This window comes from Mustela erminea, chromosome 1 (genome assembly GCF_009829155.1).
Source record: "Mustela erminea isolate mMusErm1 chromosome 1, mMusErm1.Pri, whole genome shotgun sequence".
NCBI classification, from domain to species: Eukaryota; Metazoa; Chordata; class Mammalia; order Carnivora; family Mustelidae; genus Mustela; species Mustela erminea.
In genome coordinates this window covers 134,362,764-134,379,001 of record NC_045614.1, presented here as the reverse complement: position 1 = coordinate 134,379,001, position 16,238 = coordinate 134,362,764, and the positions used below count along the sequence as shown (strand labels likewise).

General features: G+C 39.3%; 1 protein-coding gene across 1 annotated transcript in view; it reads right to left on the bottom strand.

Annotated features, from left to right (window-relative positions):
• Positions 1-4,074: 4,074 nt before the first annotated feature.
• SPTSSB (serine palmitoyltransferase small subunit B) overlaps positions 4,075-16,238 on the bottom strand; it is a 31,360-nt gene continuing 19,196 nt past the window's right edge. Inside the window, exon 3 of the mRNA XM_032342209.1 lies at positions 4,075-5,275. Coding sequence (XP_032198100.1) covers positions 5,013-5,243 — 231 coding nt within the window. The 5' untranslated portion in view covers positions 5,244-5,275 and the 3' untranslated portion in view covers positions 4,075-5,012. The remainder of the gene's footprint in view (positions 5,276-16,238) is intronic.

The window sequence follows — 16,238 nt, the reverse complement described above, 5'->3', positions numbered from 1 at the left end:
ACAAGGGAGAAGCCTCCTTCCATTTTCCTTCTTCCCTCCCCCCCTCCCATCTCTGACTCTTCTTCCTCCTCGTCCCTTTCTCCAGTCTCATTGCTGAGTGGGAATCCAAGCTGGGTGACGTGGGGCTCTCCTTTATTGCTGCCTGCCATCCAGGGAATTTACCCACTAACCTGTGTGTGTGTGTGTGTGTGTGTGTGCGTGCGCGTGCGCGCGCCAGGCAGAGGCTGGGACCTGGGGCACTCTTTCCTCCATTTTGCAGTCTCCCCTCCCCCACAATCAGACATCTGGGTTAAGTGCTCCCTCTGTTAGGAACAAAAAATACAATAATAAAAAGCAGCAATTTGAGTTTTGAATTCCATCTGGAAATGATTAGAAGTGTGAATTTTGTTAATGGAATACGTCATCATTGTTCACAAAAAAGCTACAGAAATAGGCTTTGCCATTATAGTAAAGGCAACTGTAATTTTATTTTGGAACTCCTTCTGCCTCCTGTTTCCTCATAATTTCTAAAAAAAATAACTGAAATTAAAAATTGGTCAGCCGTGCTCTGATAACACTACTATTAAATCTTCTCAATACTATTACTTTCACTGTTGTCAGCAGAATAATTCAGTAATGAATCAAAGAGAACTCAAGCCCTGAAGTTTGCTTTCAGTGTTTTCAAGCTCTAGAATTGGTCTTGGGATAATTTAATCCCTAGGAACAACCATGCTACTGATATTTGGTTAGTCCGTTTTGATAATGCAAAGTACCTAGAGAATAACATTCTGTTTCATGGTGGAAAATGGAGTCCTTTTTCCAGTCAGAAGTATAAGGACTCTTGATGAGATACAGTGGGAAAAATAGAAAAAATATATGAAGCTGGCTTCCTTCAACCTCTCCTAGGATAATCAGCTCCAGAAATAACTACCAAAACGCCAAAACTTTTGGAGTTTAAAAGAAAAGGTTTTGAATATTTAATGGAATTACTCCTTTGCTCTGATCTATAAGTAAGATGTGTTGACTTTCTAGATCCATAATATATGTCAAATCAGACCATCTGTGTCTCTGCTTCTCTTGCTGCCCCCTTAGTTCAGCCCTCTCCTGCATGGGGTGTCCCCACTCTGACCCCTGCCTCTCCCTCCCACCCTCACACAACAGCCAGTGTCCCTCTCTTATAGGGTGAGATAGCCTCCTCCCCACCTCATCTCCCTGCCTGCCATCCTACAGTGAGAGAAGTTTGGATTTATGTCTCACTGGGTCCCCAAAGTGCGCTACCTTCCCTGATTTTTTGTTGCTTCCTCTCCAGCACGTTGCTATTCCTTTCATAAGACCTTACCAACTCATAAATATTTTGTTTGCTTATTTTTTTCTTGTGTCCTCTTGTATACCAGATTGTATGACTCATGAATTTGGGAATGTTCTTGTTTCTGTCTCATTTATCTTTGTTTCCCAGTGGCAAGCTCAATGACTAGAACATAGTAGACTTTTCCTCCAGCTTTTTTTTTTTTTTTTTTTTAATAAACACTTTCGCAAACAGGGGTGCTGGGTGACTCAGTTGGTTAAGCATTTGCCTTCGGCTCAGGTTGTGATCTCGGGTTCCTGGGATCGAGTCCTGCATTGGACTCCCTGCTCAGTGGAGAGCCTGCTTCTCCTTTTCCCTCTGTTCCTCTCCCATGCTCAGCTCAGCTCTCTTTCTCTCTCTCTCTGGCTCCCTCTCTCTCTATTTTAAATAAACAAAACAAAAACAAAAACAAAAAACAAAAAACAAACAACTTTCAAACATGCAGTAAAGTTAAGAGAATTTTACCACAGACATGTGACTACCTGCCATGTAGTTTCTACTAGGATTTTTTCATCAGATATCTGTCCTTCTCTCCATTCCTTTATCAATACATGGTTGGCTTTTAATATGTTTGCTAAATGAATGAATGAATGAATGAGTGCTACTCTTTTGGTTGGTAGATGGAAGCTGTTCATTCTGAGATTGGCCCAATACAAATACTGAGCTTCCTTATTTCTGTGTGGATACAGGGTATGGGCAACTATGTGATGTGCTCTAGAATGTGTACCTGCTAAGCTCTGTATTAGGCACTGGGCTAGATACTGGGGACTGAGAAATAAGAACAAATTTCCTGCCTTCCAGGGGCACATGCTCTTCTAGAGAGAGAATCTAAATATGGTAATAATGGAAGAGGAAAGAAATAGAAGATGAGAACTAGTGATTTCTTTCTCTTTCTTTCTTTCTTTCTGTACATGCAACTTATTAGCAAAGACTGACAAGTGTTATCTTGGTGTTAAAACTGCCTGATTTCTCAGTATTTTGTATTCTTTTGTTGCACAAATAGGTAAAAGCAGTTGTTGACTTGACCAGTATCAGGGCAGGATTATTTTATGATTCCAAATTTAGTGAGTGACAAAGGAAAGCCCATTTTATTTTATTAAAGATTTTATTTATTTGATGGAGAGAGAGAGAGAGAGAGAGAGCACTTGCAGGGAGAGTGGTGGGCAAAGGGAGAGGGAGAAGCAGGCTTCTAGCTGAGCAGGGAGCCTGATGTGGGGCTCAATCCCAGGACCCTGGGATCATGACCTGAGTGGAAGGCAGATGCTTAACTAACTGAGCCACCCAGGTGCCCTGCAAGCCCATTTTAACCATGAAACTTTTGACTTTTTTTTTTTTTTTAAGTTCCATGATCACCATTGAAATATACAAATGACAGAAGAAAAGAAAAAGCATATAAAAAGTGTTTGTTATCTAGGCTAACGATGGTCACAATAAAGAGCATCTCTGCCTAATAGCAAATTGACAGAGCAGGCATAACAGGTGGGCTTTTCTTCCCTTCTGCGTGCAAATAGGTTTTTTCCTCCCATACTATGTTTGATTACATTTGTTGAACCCTCAGAGAAAATGCTTACCTTCAAAGTGACATCCTAGGACAGTGCTGTGCAATATCCTTTATGAAGGTTTACTGTGTCTCTTCACATTTATTTTAACTCTTATTTTTAGAAGGAGGATTTTAAGAAGGTCAAGGCAGTATCTTTGTAATTGGATTCCAAGAGTACTTAGCAGGGGTCCATGTATATAAGGGTGTTGAATCATTGTGAACTGGGAATGTGTCCAAGTTCATGCTTAACTGCGAATCCTCTGTTAAATATTTAAAAGTGAAAGCAATCTTTCAAAATAGGCATATAGGCCTGGACAGCATAGAAATGGGTGAACACAGTACCTGGATAAGCAGCAAATGTGGAAACTGGGACCTGGGCTTCTGTGCCTCTGACCTCAGCTGTCTCCTCGAACCCTTGCCTCTTTTAATCGATGTGGTTCTGCTTTCTAACTGGCCGTGACCCCATCCCATCATCTTTGATTTGCTCACATTGTCCTCCCACGAGCTTGCATGTGGCACATATTTCTGGGACCTGAGTGGCCCCGCCCTGGATTTGCTTCCTTGCTTTGCCTCTAGGAGCTAAAAGACCTTGAACAAGAAATGCCTCTTTCTAAGTTCCACATACCTGTAACTGGGAGACCTTAATATTTACTTCAACATGGAAAATGGGTTCACTATGGAGAAGACCCTTGATAAAAGTTTGTTTTATCCTGCTGTTTTAAGATCAGTTGTCCCAATGGACTAGTAAGGAAAGATAAATTTGGGGACAAATGTGGATGAAAGCACCTAGATAGTGCAATATGAGGAAAGAGCAAATCTGGAGGTGAATATTTTATTTACAAAATTAAACCTAATTTTATTTTGCAAAAATCAACAAGTCCAGGTTCAGATCTGGTTTATCTTTAAAACATGTGTTTTTGGTTTTGCTTCATTTTGTTTTTAACAAACATGCACATTAATCAGGCATGCCAAAAATCTTTCTCTCTAGCCTTCCTTGGAAATGTTTTTTCCATAACACAAACATGGGTGTAAATATTGTCCAAAAACTATTTACATTTTTACCCTCAGAATTACGAACTTTAATATTTATTGAAAGGAAAGACAAACTGTAAGGTCTGGTCTTTGGCATTCACATTTGATTCAGCAGTACAATTAAAAACTTGTATTTGTTTTTAAGATAAACACTTTGAAGGAAATTTAATAAATCTTGTTTTTGCTGTGCAAAGGAGCCACTATATCAAAGCATTTAACTGGAGCTGTCGAGTTCCTGCTGGTAGAATATTACTTCCAGCCTATTTATTAGCTTTTCTTCCTGTAGCCCAATACGTACTCCCCCCACCACCTCCCCTGAGTGAAATCACAAAAAGAAAGCAGTTTCTTTTCTCTTCCCCCCTCCCTTCCCAGCATCATGCAAGGCAAGGTTCAGCCTCACAAATCACAATATCTGAATTTACTTTGATTATATTTTGTTCCTTACACTTAATATTTTTTGTATTATAATACTGGGTTATCTAAAATCAACATTGTTGATTTTAAACTCTTATAAAGCCAGACTTTTAGAGGCATTTGAAATCATTCATGAACCATGTCTGAAAAGAGATAATTGCCTCCAGCCTATTCTTTTGCACTTTAAGTAAAAGAATTTTAGGTATCAGCAACTTATTAGAAAATAAGACTTTACGGGGCCCATATAATTTATTCATGTCTTTTTATATGTTGTAAACAAGGATAGGATACTTTTGACAGGAGCTTATGAACAAATTTTTTGAAAAAATATACCCTTTAGTACAGAATAAGTATCAAGGGAGCATTTTAGATGATTCTGGTAGGTTTCTTATGAGCCTACTTTTCACAAAAATTTTCTATGAAATTTCCTGATTAAAAAAAAATCTAAAGTTGTAGATTTCAGTTGAGAGAATATGATTGGCATGTGAGGTAAGATGTTTGTGTTATATGGTTGATGCACAATGTAGAGTGTATGAAAGAACCTAAAAGACATCTATCCCACATTTCAGGCAAGATATAAGAGTGCATAGAGAAGAGAGCTTTTCAGAGCAGACAGTGAAAGAAGACATAGTATTCACATAAATCGGTAAGTTGTAAGCAAAATGTACATAGGCGATGCCAAGTCACAGAACGCAAACAAGATCAATTAGAAATTGTACTGTGATAGCCACACATTTTGGAAAAAAATTCCCAAGCCAGACGAATGTGGATTGGGATGAAAACATAGGCGGTGTACACCACCATAGCAACAATGGTTAGTAAGATGGTATTGAACATGGATTGCTCCCAGGGCTCCAGGACAGCACAGCAGCTAATGATTTGGTATTGATAGTAGAGCCAGGAGAAGTAGTCTTTCACACGCTTGAAATCCATGGTTGGCTCCTTCAAGCTGCGGAAAGTCTGTCCTGTTAACAGATCAGAAGAAAAATAAAATGAGGAACCAAACACAAACTCTCTTTAGAGTTTCATGATCTCAGCAGGTTAAAACCTTTCAAAGAATGTCAATGACCACTGGATGGATTGTCTATATGAATATCATATAGAAATAATTCACAGTATATTAATCATAGGAACTCATAATATTGCCACTATGAATAATAATTACTATAGGATTAATGGGAGCAATATTATTAATAATAGTAATATTTATCTAAAAATGATAATTTGCTGGTGGATAGTCTAGTGAAAATACCTAAAAATCAAGGCTAACCACATTTTCTTTAGCTAAGTATGTAAAGAGTGAGAAGTGTGAATATTCTGTTACCTACAACATGCATTCTGGAAGAAGATTTAAAGAACGGTGTGCAGAAAAGAGTTAATAACAGCAAGCCTGAGGATGCTATCTTTATAAGGGTCTGCTTGCAAGTTTTTGGCCCTCAGCTGGCATCCGGGAACTTGGCTTTTGGAAGGTTCTCTCTACTCCCTAATGGATAAAGATGATTCACTATGGCTAAACTGTGCAAACACCATAATTTTGGGGAATACATGATTTATTTTGGAAGACTGAAACTTTGGTGATCGTTAGGCAGAGGGTATCCACAGAACCAGCCTGAGTAAGAATCTTGAGGCTGAGTCTCTAATAAGCTTCTCTGGGCAGAAATATTGCATATGTATCACTGTACTTTTTGCTAGTGGAGAAAGCAGCACACTTGGTCTGTCCACTCATGGGAGGCAGAGAGCATCGGAAGCCTGCAAATGGATTTTTTCCAATTCTACCTGTATCTTTTTTCTTTGCCGATCCTGTTGTACAGCCTTTCACTGTAACAGTCCTTATTAGTCCTGCTGTAGTTGTAAATATATATTGAGTTCTGTGAGTCTTTCTAGTGAGTCACTGGGTATGTGGGAGGTCTTGGGGACCTCTGAAACAAATGGGAAGCCCAAAGTTGGGTGATCATTTGGGTTTTGGGTAGAGAATTTATGAAAACCTTATAAAAATGTTTGTTGGTCCCCAGATAGAATTACACTTACAATCATATGCATGTATAACTTCCTAGAAAGAAGGGCATCTGTTATTTCTTAAAAAGATTCTTGGGAAGATTCCGTAAACTTTCACAGACACTATGGGAATATAAGCTGATCTTTGTGCCCCTTCTACTTACTCCCAAGAATATCATGGTACCACATCATCTAAGTCCACTTTGACTATGTTTACTATTCAAATCACAGTTAAAGTTTTTGAAGATCATTTCTATCTTCTGACCTAAAAACATCTCTTTTCTTTGATTCTCTTTGAGTAAAGATAAGATGTTTTGCTCCATTAGACTATGTACTCCTCAGGATATGGGGAAAATTTTCATCATCCTAAACCCTGGCCACAAAGATGGTCATAAGTAAATATGTACTGAATGAATGAGTAAATGAATGATGAGTAACCAACTTAAAAAAAAAATTATAGCTCACTGACAGTTCCAACCTAAGTAGGATATGGTTAGCTATTGTTGACTTTTGACAGCTTCGTTTTGATAAGTAACTCTTTCTGATAAGGGTAATTTCCACAAAAAGTTAAAATGGAAAGTCTTTGTGTTACCAGGTTATGATTATCTATAATAATGGCCAGGATAATCCAAATAAGTAGACAATACAAACTGAAGTCGTTGTTCTTTCTTATGAAAAGTCAGTCTCCCAACTGTCCTAGAAGCCAGAGTGGGAACAACATAATTGGATTGAAATGCCTTGTCCTGGTTGGTGGACCTTGATTAAGAAGTCACTTCAACATTCTTTTTAAGTCCTAGATCTGGTTGCAGAGAAAGAGCAAGGCCAATAGAGTTAGGTCTCAGAGGGAATGAATGACAGAAGTGGTCATTTCAGTGAGCAATATTATCTAAGCAACCAACATTTTCCACTGATAGACCAAAATGGAGACAATTAGGAGGTATCACTATTTGAGATTTTAGACTGTCCTACTAGACAACTGTATATTTCAAACTAACCTTAATCATTAAATATCTCACTCATGGCTACCCATATTTGCTTCTTCTTCATTATCTAGATAGGGTTCAGGGTGGCACTGGGTAACCATTTCAGAGTGTGAGAAAACATTCATCAGGTATCATGTCCAGGCTGTAGGAAAAGGTGGGAGACTGATGGCTCAGACAGGCCCAGACCTTCCCCTTGGGAAGCTGGGCCCAGTTGAGGAGACAGGTAGCAATCAAGTGGTATACACAAATATGTAATTATCAACTACATTATGCCTTTAAGGAAAAGAGCATTGTATGAGAGGCTGTGGGAAACCTGATCCAGTCTCAGCAAGTCTTGGAGGAAGAGATGCTTGAGATAAGATCTGAGGGATGACTGTAAGTCATACAGATAAAATGGGTAGTGTGGGGGTGGGGAGAATGGCCAAGAGAGGGATCAACGATGTTTGTGCAAAAGTTAGAGGTGGGAAGAGGTTTGACAGATGTTTGTGGGGCTCAGGGAATGGAGCCATAGATATATGGGGATGGAGAGTGGGAGTAGGAGAAAAGTTAAGAGACGGGAATGGCCAGAGTTAGGCCAAGCACTGCAGGGCCTATTTGGATGAGCTAAGTACTTTGGCTTTATTCTATCAGTGAAGGGGGCTGTGGTGGATTTAGGAGAATAAGGCATTAAGTTCATGTGGACACGTGGCTTTCTCTGCATTCTAAAGCCAAGTTGAAATGATTTTGAAGACCAGACATTTCAAAAAATCTATACTTCTGCTGTCCCCAGGGCGTTACTCATTCAGAATCAACCTTCTACCAAAAATCTGCTTAAAATATTCTGAATACTGTTTTCACTTTTATAAATGAGATAAACTACTCATTTAGAAATATCATTGACTTTTTCCCTCTACATTTTAGCTTTTAAAAATATACACAATTAATTGCCTGGTCATAGCTTTCTCTTCTCTTTTTAATTTTTTTTTCAAGTAGTCTCTACACCCAATGTTGGGTGTAGCTTTCTCTTCTAAAATTAAATTTCTTGCTTGAGCAGCCCTGATGGCCACCTTGACTGCAATCCTATGAGAGACCTTGAGCCAGAGGCACACAGCTAAGTTGTGCCCAGATTCCTAAGCCACAGAAACCCTGAGAGTCAATGTTCATTGTTTTCAACTATAAAAACCCATCAATCAAACAGGCAAACATTAGATCTGAAACACACCAACACGCATTACACCAGAGGTGGATACCTGTTAAGACTTTGGTTGTACACTACTAATAATTTAAAGAATTGAGATTTTAAAAGCTTTTCTTTCCTTGCCAGTTTTCCGAGGCCCCTGTGTCACTTCCCACTCTCTCAGGAGCCAGTTCAGACATGCAAAAGTGCTTGTACCATTGGATATTTCTTCTTCATATGTTAAAGGTTAGTTGACCATAGAGTTGAAGATCCATATCTGGGCTCTCTAGTCTGTTCCATTGATCTATGTGTCTGTTTTTGTGCCAGTGGAAAAGAGACAGTCTCTTTAATAAATGGTTGCTGGGGAAATTGGACAGCTATATCCAGAAGAATGAAACCTGACTATTCTCTTACACCACACACAAAGATAAACTATAAATAGATTAAAGACCTCAATGTGAGGCAGGAATCCATCAAAATTCTAGAGGAGAACATAGGCAATAACCTCTTCAACATCAGCCATAGCAACTTCTTTCAAGACACATCTCCAAAGGCAAGGGAAACAAAAGCAAAAATGGACTTTTAGGACTTCATCAAGATAAAAAGCTTTTGTCCAGCAAAGGAAATAGTCAACAAAACAAAGAGGCAACCCATGGAATGGGAAAACATATTTGCAAATGACACTACAGATAAAGGGCTGATATCCAAGATCTATAAAGAAATTCTTAAACTCAACACCCAAAAAAACAAATAATCAAATAAAAAAAGGGGCAGAAGACATGTATAGATACTTCTCCAAAGTCTTAAGACATATAAATGGCTAACAGACACATGAAAAAATGTTTATCGTTATTAGCCATCAGGGAAATTCAAATCAAAACCACATTGAGATATCACCTTATACCAGTGAGAATGGCAAAAATTGACAAGGTAAGAAACAACAAATGTTGAAGAGGTTCTAAAGAAGGGGAACCCTCTTACACTGTTGGTGGGAATGCAAATTGGTGCAGCCACTTTGGAGAACACTATGGAAGTTCCTCAAAAAATTAGAAATAGAGCTACCCTATGACCCAGCAATTGCACTACTGAGTGCAATTTACCCCAAAGATACAGATGTAGTGAGAAGGGCCACATGCACCCCAATGTTCGTAGCAACAATGTCCATGATAGCCAAACTGTGGAAAGCGATGAGATGCCCTTCAACAGACGAATGGATAAAGATGTGGTCCATATACACAGTGGAATATTACTCAGCTGTCAGAAAGGATGAATACCCAACTTTTGCATCCGCATGGACAGGACTGGAGGAGACTATGCTAAGTGAAATAAATCAAGCAGAGAAAGTCAATTATCATATGGTTTCACTTATTTGTGGAACATAAGGAATAGCATGGAGGACATTAGGAGAAGGAAGGGAAAAATGAAGTGGGGGGAATCGGAGGCAAAAAAGCATGAGAGACTATGGACTCTGGGAATCAAACTGAGGGTTTTAGAGGGGAAGGGGGTGGGAGGATGGGTGAGCCCAGTGATGGGTATTAAGGAGGGCACGGATTACATGGAGCATTGGGTGTTAAATGCAAACAGTGAATCATGGAACGTTATGTCAAAAACTAATGATGTACTGTATGGTGATTAACATAACATAATAATAATAACAACAATAATAATAAAATGTTTGTACCACTACATCTCATTTCAGCCTCCTGAAGCCTAAAACTCAATAAAAGCCATTGATTTCTCCCCTCACTTTGGTTCTTTTTTCCCTTATTGATGAAAAGCAATTTTAAAGATGGTTTATTTGTTTCCTGGGTGGAAAGGTAAATACATAAATTAGTCATGGGGAGGAAAATACAGCATAAGAAATACAGTCAATGATTAACTGTAGTAACTTTGTATGGTGACTACACTTATAGTGCTGAGCGCTGGTGAGTGTGTTGAATCACTGTGTTGTACACCTGAAACTAATATAACATTGTATGTCAGCCACACTTTAGCAGAAAAAAATTAGTAATGCAGTCAGGAAAAAAAAAGGAAATAGAATTATAGTAGGTTCTAGAATCTATGTGCATTTTTACAGAATAAAATGGGATAACATTTCATAAAACATTAAAGAAAGGAAAAGGTGAGATGAGAGAGTTGGTTATTATTGTAAACCATCTGTTACAATCTATTGTTAGAATAACACTATATTTAGGTTCTAGATTTGATTAGGTAATATATTTCTACTTCCTTTTGAGCCCATTTTAAAATTTCCTATGGGACTATATCCAAGATTTAGAAAAGAGAAAGTCTTTAAGATGAGTAATGTGGGTAGAAGAATTCACTCATTAACAAATACATTTTGAATACTACTGTGTGTTTTTTTTCTGAACAGCAGTGGCTTCAGAAGGAATCCATCCCCAAAATAGCACTGCAGCCAGGAGATGTTTTTCTAGGCAGCACAGTACACCATGTAACAAACACATAGATTTGGGGTGTTTGATGATGCGGGGTGGATGAGGGGTCAGGAATGAGGGGAAAGGACATGGAAAGATGCTAAGAAGGAAACTAGGAGACTAGGTTGAATTTGGGGAAACAAGATGGCAGAAATGCCATGAAATCAATTACCCATAGGTAACTTAGAACTGGATGAGAGCAAACATCTTAACGTCTTAATTTCTCACAATGAAATTTGGAATTCATTTGCTCACTTCCTTGAAGATCTAATGCCCTATCCCAGCAAAGCTAAACAAAGGACTTAAAATGGTAATTTTACTCAAGCACATAACAGATCTCCTTGTTTTCAATTGTGTGCTTTGAAAGATGATTTCTATACATGGAAATGAGGGCAACTGTAGTTTGTTGCCTCTTAAAAAAAAACAAAAACTTCTCTCTAAACTTGACGATTTTAAAGACCTTCCCAGATCTTTAAGGAGGCTGTGCTTTTAGGGGCAGCATTGCTTAAGCAGATAGTGATGTGTCTTCAGGAGCCTGCATGGGTACAACTGACAGCTGAGGCTGAGTGATGGGTACGGCTTGAGTGAACTGGGAGAGCTGGGAGACCCGGTGGAACACAAAGCAAGTGAAATTCCAAGAAAGAAGCAGGGGGTGAAGCAAAGGGCAGCAGTGTTACGTGGAGGAATGGATGGTGAAGTCTAAGGAAAGGCTTTCCCTGGGCCATTGCTTTAAAAACCTGAGGACCATATGATAACTGACTCCCTCTGCTTGACTTATTTCACTCCGCATAATCTCTTCCAGTCAATTATCATATGGTCTCTCTTACTTGTGGAGCATAAGGAATAACATGGAGGACACTGGGAGACGGAGAGGAGAAGGGAGTTGGGGGAAATTGGAGGGGGAGATAAACCATAAGAGACTGTGGACTCTGAGAAACAAAGGGAGGGTTTTGAGGGGGTTTTGAAGGAATGGGTGAGCCTGGTGGTGGGTGTTAAGGAGGGCAGATATTGCATGGAGCACTGAGTGTGGTGCATAAACAATGAATTTTAGAACACTGAAAAAAAAAAAAAAAACCCAAAACCTGAGGACCAGTGTGGGAAAACATTCTAAGGTGCCTAATGGATCTGATTTATCAGAGTTTCTCTAATAACAACAACAACAACAAAACAACTTATATATTCAAAGGATCCTTTATAGTTTGGAAAGTGCTTTTGTTGCATTTGCATAATGCAGAGTATGGGTTTGGGAATAAAGATAGACGTTGGTTCAAGTCCTGACTCTTCCACACACTGCCTGTGTGACTCGGGCCCAGTTACTTAATTGTGCTGGGTCTCAATTTCCTCACCTGTAAAATGGAGACAATAATCCCTACTGTTTAGATTTGTTGGAAGGATTAACAGAAATGCAAGCAAAGCATCAATTCAATGGGCTTGCGTATGGAGGAATCACAAAGATCAGAAGATCGAATCTAAGTGGAGAAAGCCTTCCCTTATTCCCTCCCTCTGTCCCTTTTATTTGCTGAAAATAATTATTGACATGCTAGTAATTGCACTAGGAACTGGAGATTCCATGGTAACCATCGTCATTGCCCTTGAGGATTATAATTCAGCTGAGTATATTCCACCGGCATACATTAGAGATAATATTTACCACAAATATTGAGTAGCTAAAGTAAAATTTAGAATGTTAATTCATGACTGGATGGACTGTAGAGATCCCCTAGACCAAATCACTCATTTTAAAGAAAAGGACCAAGTCTATGGGGCTGACATCAAATTGATATTAAATTGGTTAACACTGAAGTTGGTTTGTCAAACTGAATTGAAGTGACTGGACCAGGTGGGAGACACCCTGTGTCTTGGCAATTGACCCTGGATGAATGAAAGGAAAATTCCAGTGAAGGTTTTCTGTGGTCTTAAAGGACTCCAAGCTGAGCAAGGACAATGCAACCAGCTGTGTAGGATATCTGGAAGATCTCAGCCCTACCCTCTGTTTCTCCAGACTCGACTCTTCCCTTACTCAAGGCTCTTCCCTGAATTCCCACAGATCAGATGCTCCTCTGACCAAATGAGGATATGGATGCCTGTTTATTGCAAATGGTACGGGGAACTGGCAAAAATTAAAGTTCTTGTTTGCAATACACATCTTAGCATGACTTTTACCCACGCCACAATGCGCAAAATAATAAATTGGTTTGTTGTGATTATTGGAGAAGCTCTGATAATCGGCTTTACCAATGGCTTTAGCCAACTTGGCAAAGCGGAGTGTTACTAAGTGGAGGGGAGGAAGAGGGAGAAGGATTATCAGAGTCCAGGGGACACAGGAAGGGACTAAATCCTGAAGGGAATCTAGTGATGGAGAGGGACACTGGGGCCCTGGAAAATAATAAGGGCTTGGAAGTCCCCTAAGAAGTTATCTTACAATTGATAGGAGAGTTAGTGACTATTTTTTACTTCAGAATGTCATTGCCCTTTTATCAACAGATGATGACTTTTCCTCCCCTCACTAGATTTCTGTACATTGAGGAAGGAGATAAAATTTCACCTCTTCTCTCAGAATGAACGGAGAGGACTTGGGACTTATGACCCACATTACTCAGGGCAGGGCTTTGTTCCGGCCTGTATGGACAAGAAAGAATACACAGAGCAACAAGAAAACCCCACGTGTTCCCATGAACCCATGTATATGAGTCATGGAACAAGAGCGTTGTAAAAGGAATGTGGAGGGAAGGAAAGAAAGGAGGCTGGGCTTGCTCAGGAAGTTCTGTGTTGTTTTCTGTCCATGATGCCAGGAGGTTAGCAGCTGCACTGAGGGGGAAGCAACAGGTGGTGGGGCAGGCTGGAACTGACCTTGCGGAAATTGCAGGGGCCTGATCTTGCAACCCTCCTCCACCTAAAGAAGGTACTCCAAATTACCGGATTTTCTCAGTGTGAGATTTCCCTTTCTAAACATTAGCTAAAAATGAATCTTCCCTCTTGGGGGCAAAGAAAACAAAACAAAACAAAACAAAACAAACAAAAAAACAAACCCCAAAAAACAAAAAACAACCCCCTAACACATTTTGGGTTAAATTTACTTCTAAAATGCCAGAATCTGGGGCTGAGGAAAAAAGTCAGAAGGCTCTGTAATTGATTTGGTTAATTCCTTTCTGACTTATTTTGGAACTTTGCATCAATCACTCAGCGTGTGTGTGTGTGTGTGTGTGTGTGTGTGAGCTTCATATTTGGAAACTGAAAATCTGAGATGTGAAAAAAGTGTCCCGGCTGCTGCAGAGGGAGATGCTGTATCTAAAAAGAGACTGTGTCTGTACTCAGAAGTAGATTTCTTTGGAAAGAACTCAATATGATTTACTCAGGTTCAAGCCTTCCTTTAATTAAGTAATTCATTTTTATTTTTATTTTTCTTAAAGATTTTATTTATTTATTTGTCAGAGAGAGAGAAAGAGAGAGAGCGCGGGCACAAGCAAGAGAAGCAGGAAGCAGAGGGAGAAGCAGGCTCCTTGCTGAGCAGGGAGCCCAATGCGGGACTCAATCCCAGGACCCTGGGATCATGACCTGAGACTAAGGCAGCCGCTTAGCTAACTGAGCCACCCAGGGGTCTCTAGGTAATTCATTTTTAAAAGGAGCAGAGTGATTTCCTCCCAAAGGGTACTGTTTGACAAGGGGAGGGGGATAAAAAAGTAAATTTAGAGCAGAGAAGACTGGTTAGCACTACCCCAGCCAGTGGATCAAGGCCAAGATCGATAGTGATAAATGTTGTTGATGGTATGTATCCATGATATCATGGCATGAAAATGGCACTTTACCTCTGTAGTCTTCCCCCAAATAACCCACAACCTCAGTGTAATCATGAGAAAAAAACGTCAGACAAAATTCCAATAGAGTACATCCTGCAAAACACCTGATCAGTACTCCTTAAAAATCTCAAGGTCATCAGAAGCAAGCAAAGTGCGAGAAACTGTCACAGCTCAAAGGAGCCTATGGAAATGTGACAACTAGATGTAATGTGTTATCCTGGATGGAATCCTGGAATAGAAAAAAAGGATATTAAGTAAAAGCTAAGGAAATATGAATAAAGTATTGGCTTTACTTAATAGCGTATCAATATTGACTCATTAATTGTAACACATGTCATACTAATGTAACATCTTTTTTTAAAAAAAAAGATATTATTTATTTATTTGACAGGCAGAGATCACAAATAGGCAGAGAGGCAGGCAGAGAGAGAGTGACAAGCAAGCTCCCTGCTGAGCAGAGAGCAGGACTCGATCCCAGGACCCTGGGACCACGACCTGAGCCAAAGGCAGAGGCTTTAACCCACTGAGCCACCCAGGTGCCCCTAATGTAAGATCTTAATAGGAGAAACTGGGTGCAGGGCATGTGGAAACTCTGTACTATCTTCTCAATATTTCTCTAAGTCTAAAGCTGTTCTAAACAATATGGTCTATTAATATTTTGAAGGCAAAATAATAATTAGGAAAGTCTTGAAAGGTCCAGAGTTCTCCCTATTCTAAACTTCAGTGAACTAAACTCTGTTCTTCTGGGAACATCTTGTCAATAACTCTGAACATAGTTAAATAATACCCTTTCATAAAGGAGTGACTCTCAAACATTTTTGAACAGAATATAGAGGGAAAGTACATTTTGCATCATGATCCAGAGTACACACGTGCATACAGCTCTATGACAGAAACAAATCTCTCAAAGGATTACTCTACAGTGCATGCTACTTTCTTTTTTATTCTGCTCTATTTGATTTGATTTAATTCTACTGCATTCTATGTTATTCTCTTCAGTCATTACAAAATATCCCAATTGCGAGCTACACCAGATATAACCTACAGTTGGAAACACCCAGCTTTAAGGCTTAACTCAAGTGCCAGCTACTTCAAGATGCCTCTGTACTGACCAATATGGCAGCCACTAGTCACATGGGGCAATTTAAATATTTAGTGCTCAGTAGCCACATGTAGCTCATGGCTACCATATTGGACAGCATGGATAGAGAACATTTCCATCACGGCAGCAAATTTTATTGGGCAGCGCTATGGATTCTCTCCATATCTTGCTTGGACTAATGAAATAGCCTACGAACCTATCTTCTTTTCACCTTACAATCTTCCATCCTGATTTTGGAATTAACTTTCTAAAATCACAGATTAATTTCTTTGCTTGAAACCCTTCAATGGCTCTCCATTTACTATGATATGAAATATTTCTTGAAAGTCCTTCACGATTTCATTTTTCTACCTCTCCAGCAGCAAATCTGAACTCTCCTGCTATATTCCATTCACTGTTAAGATTCCATGCTTTTGTTCATCTTTTTTTTTTTTTTTTCTAGAAATGATCTTGTGTCCTT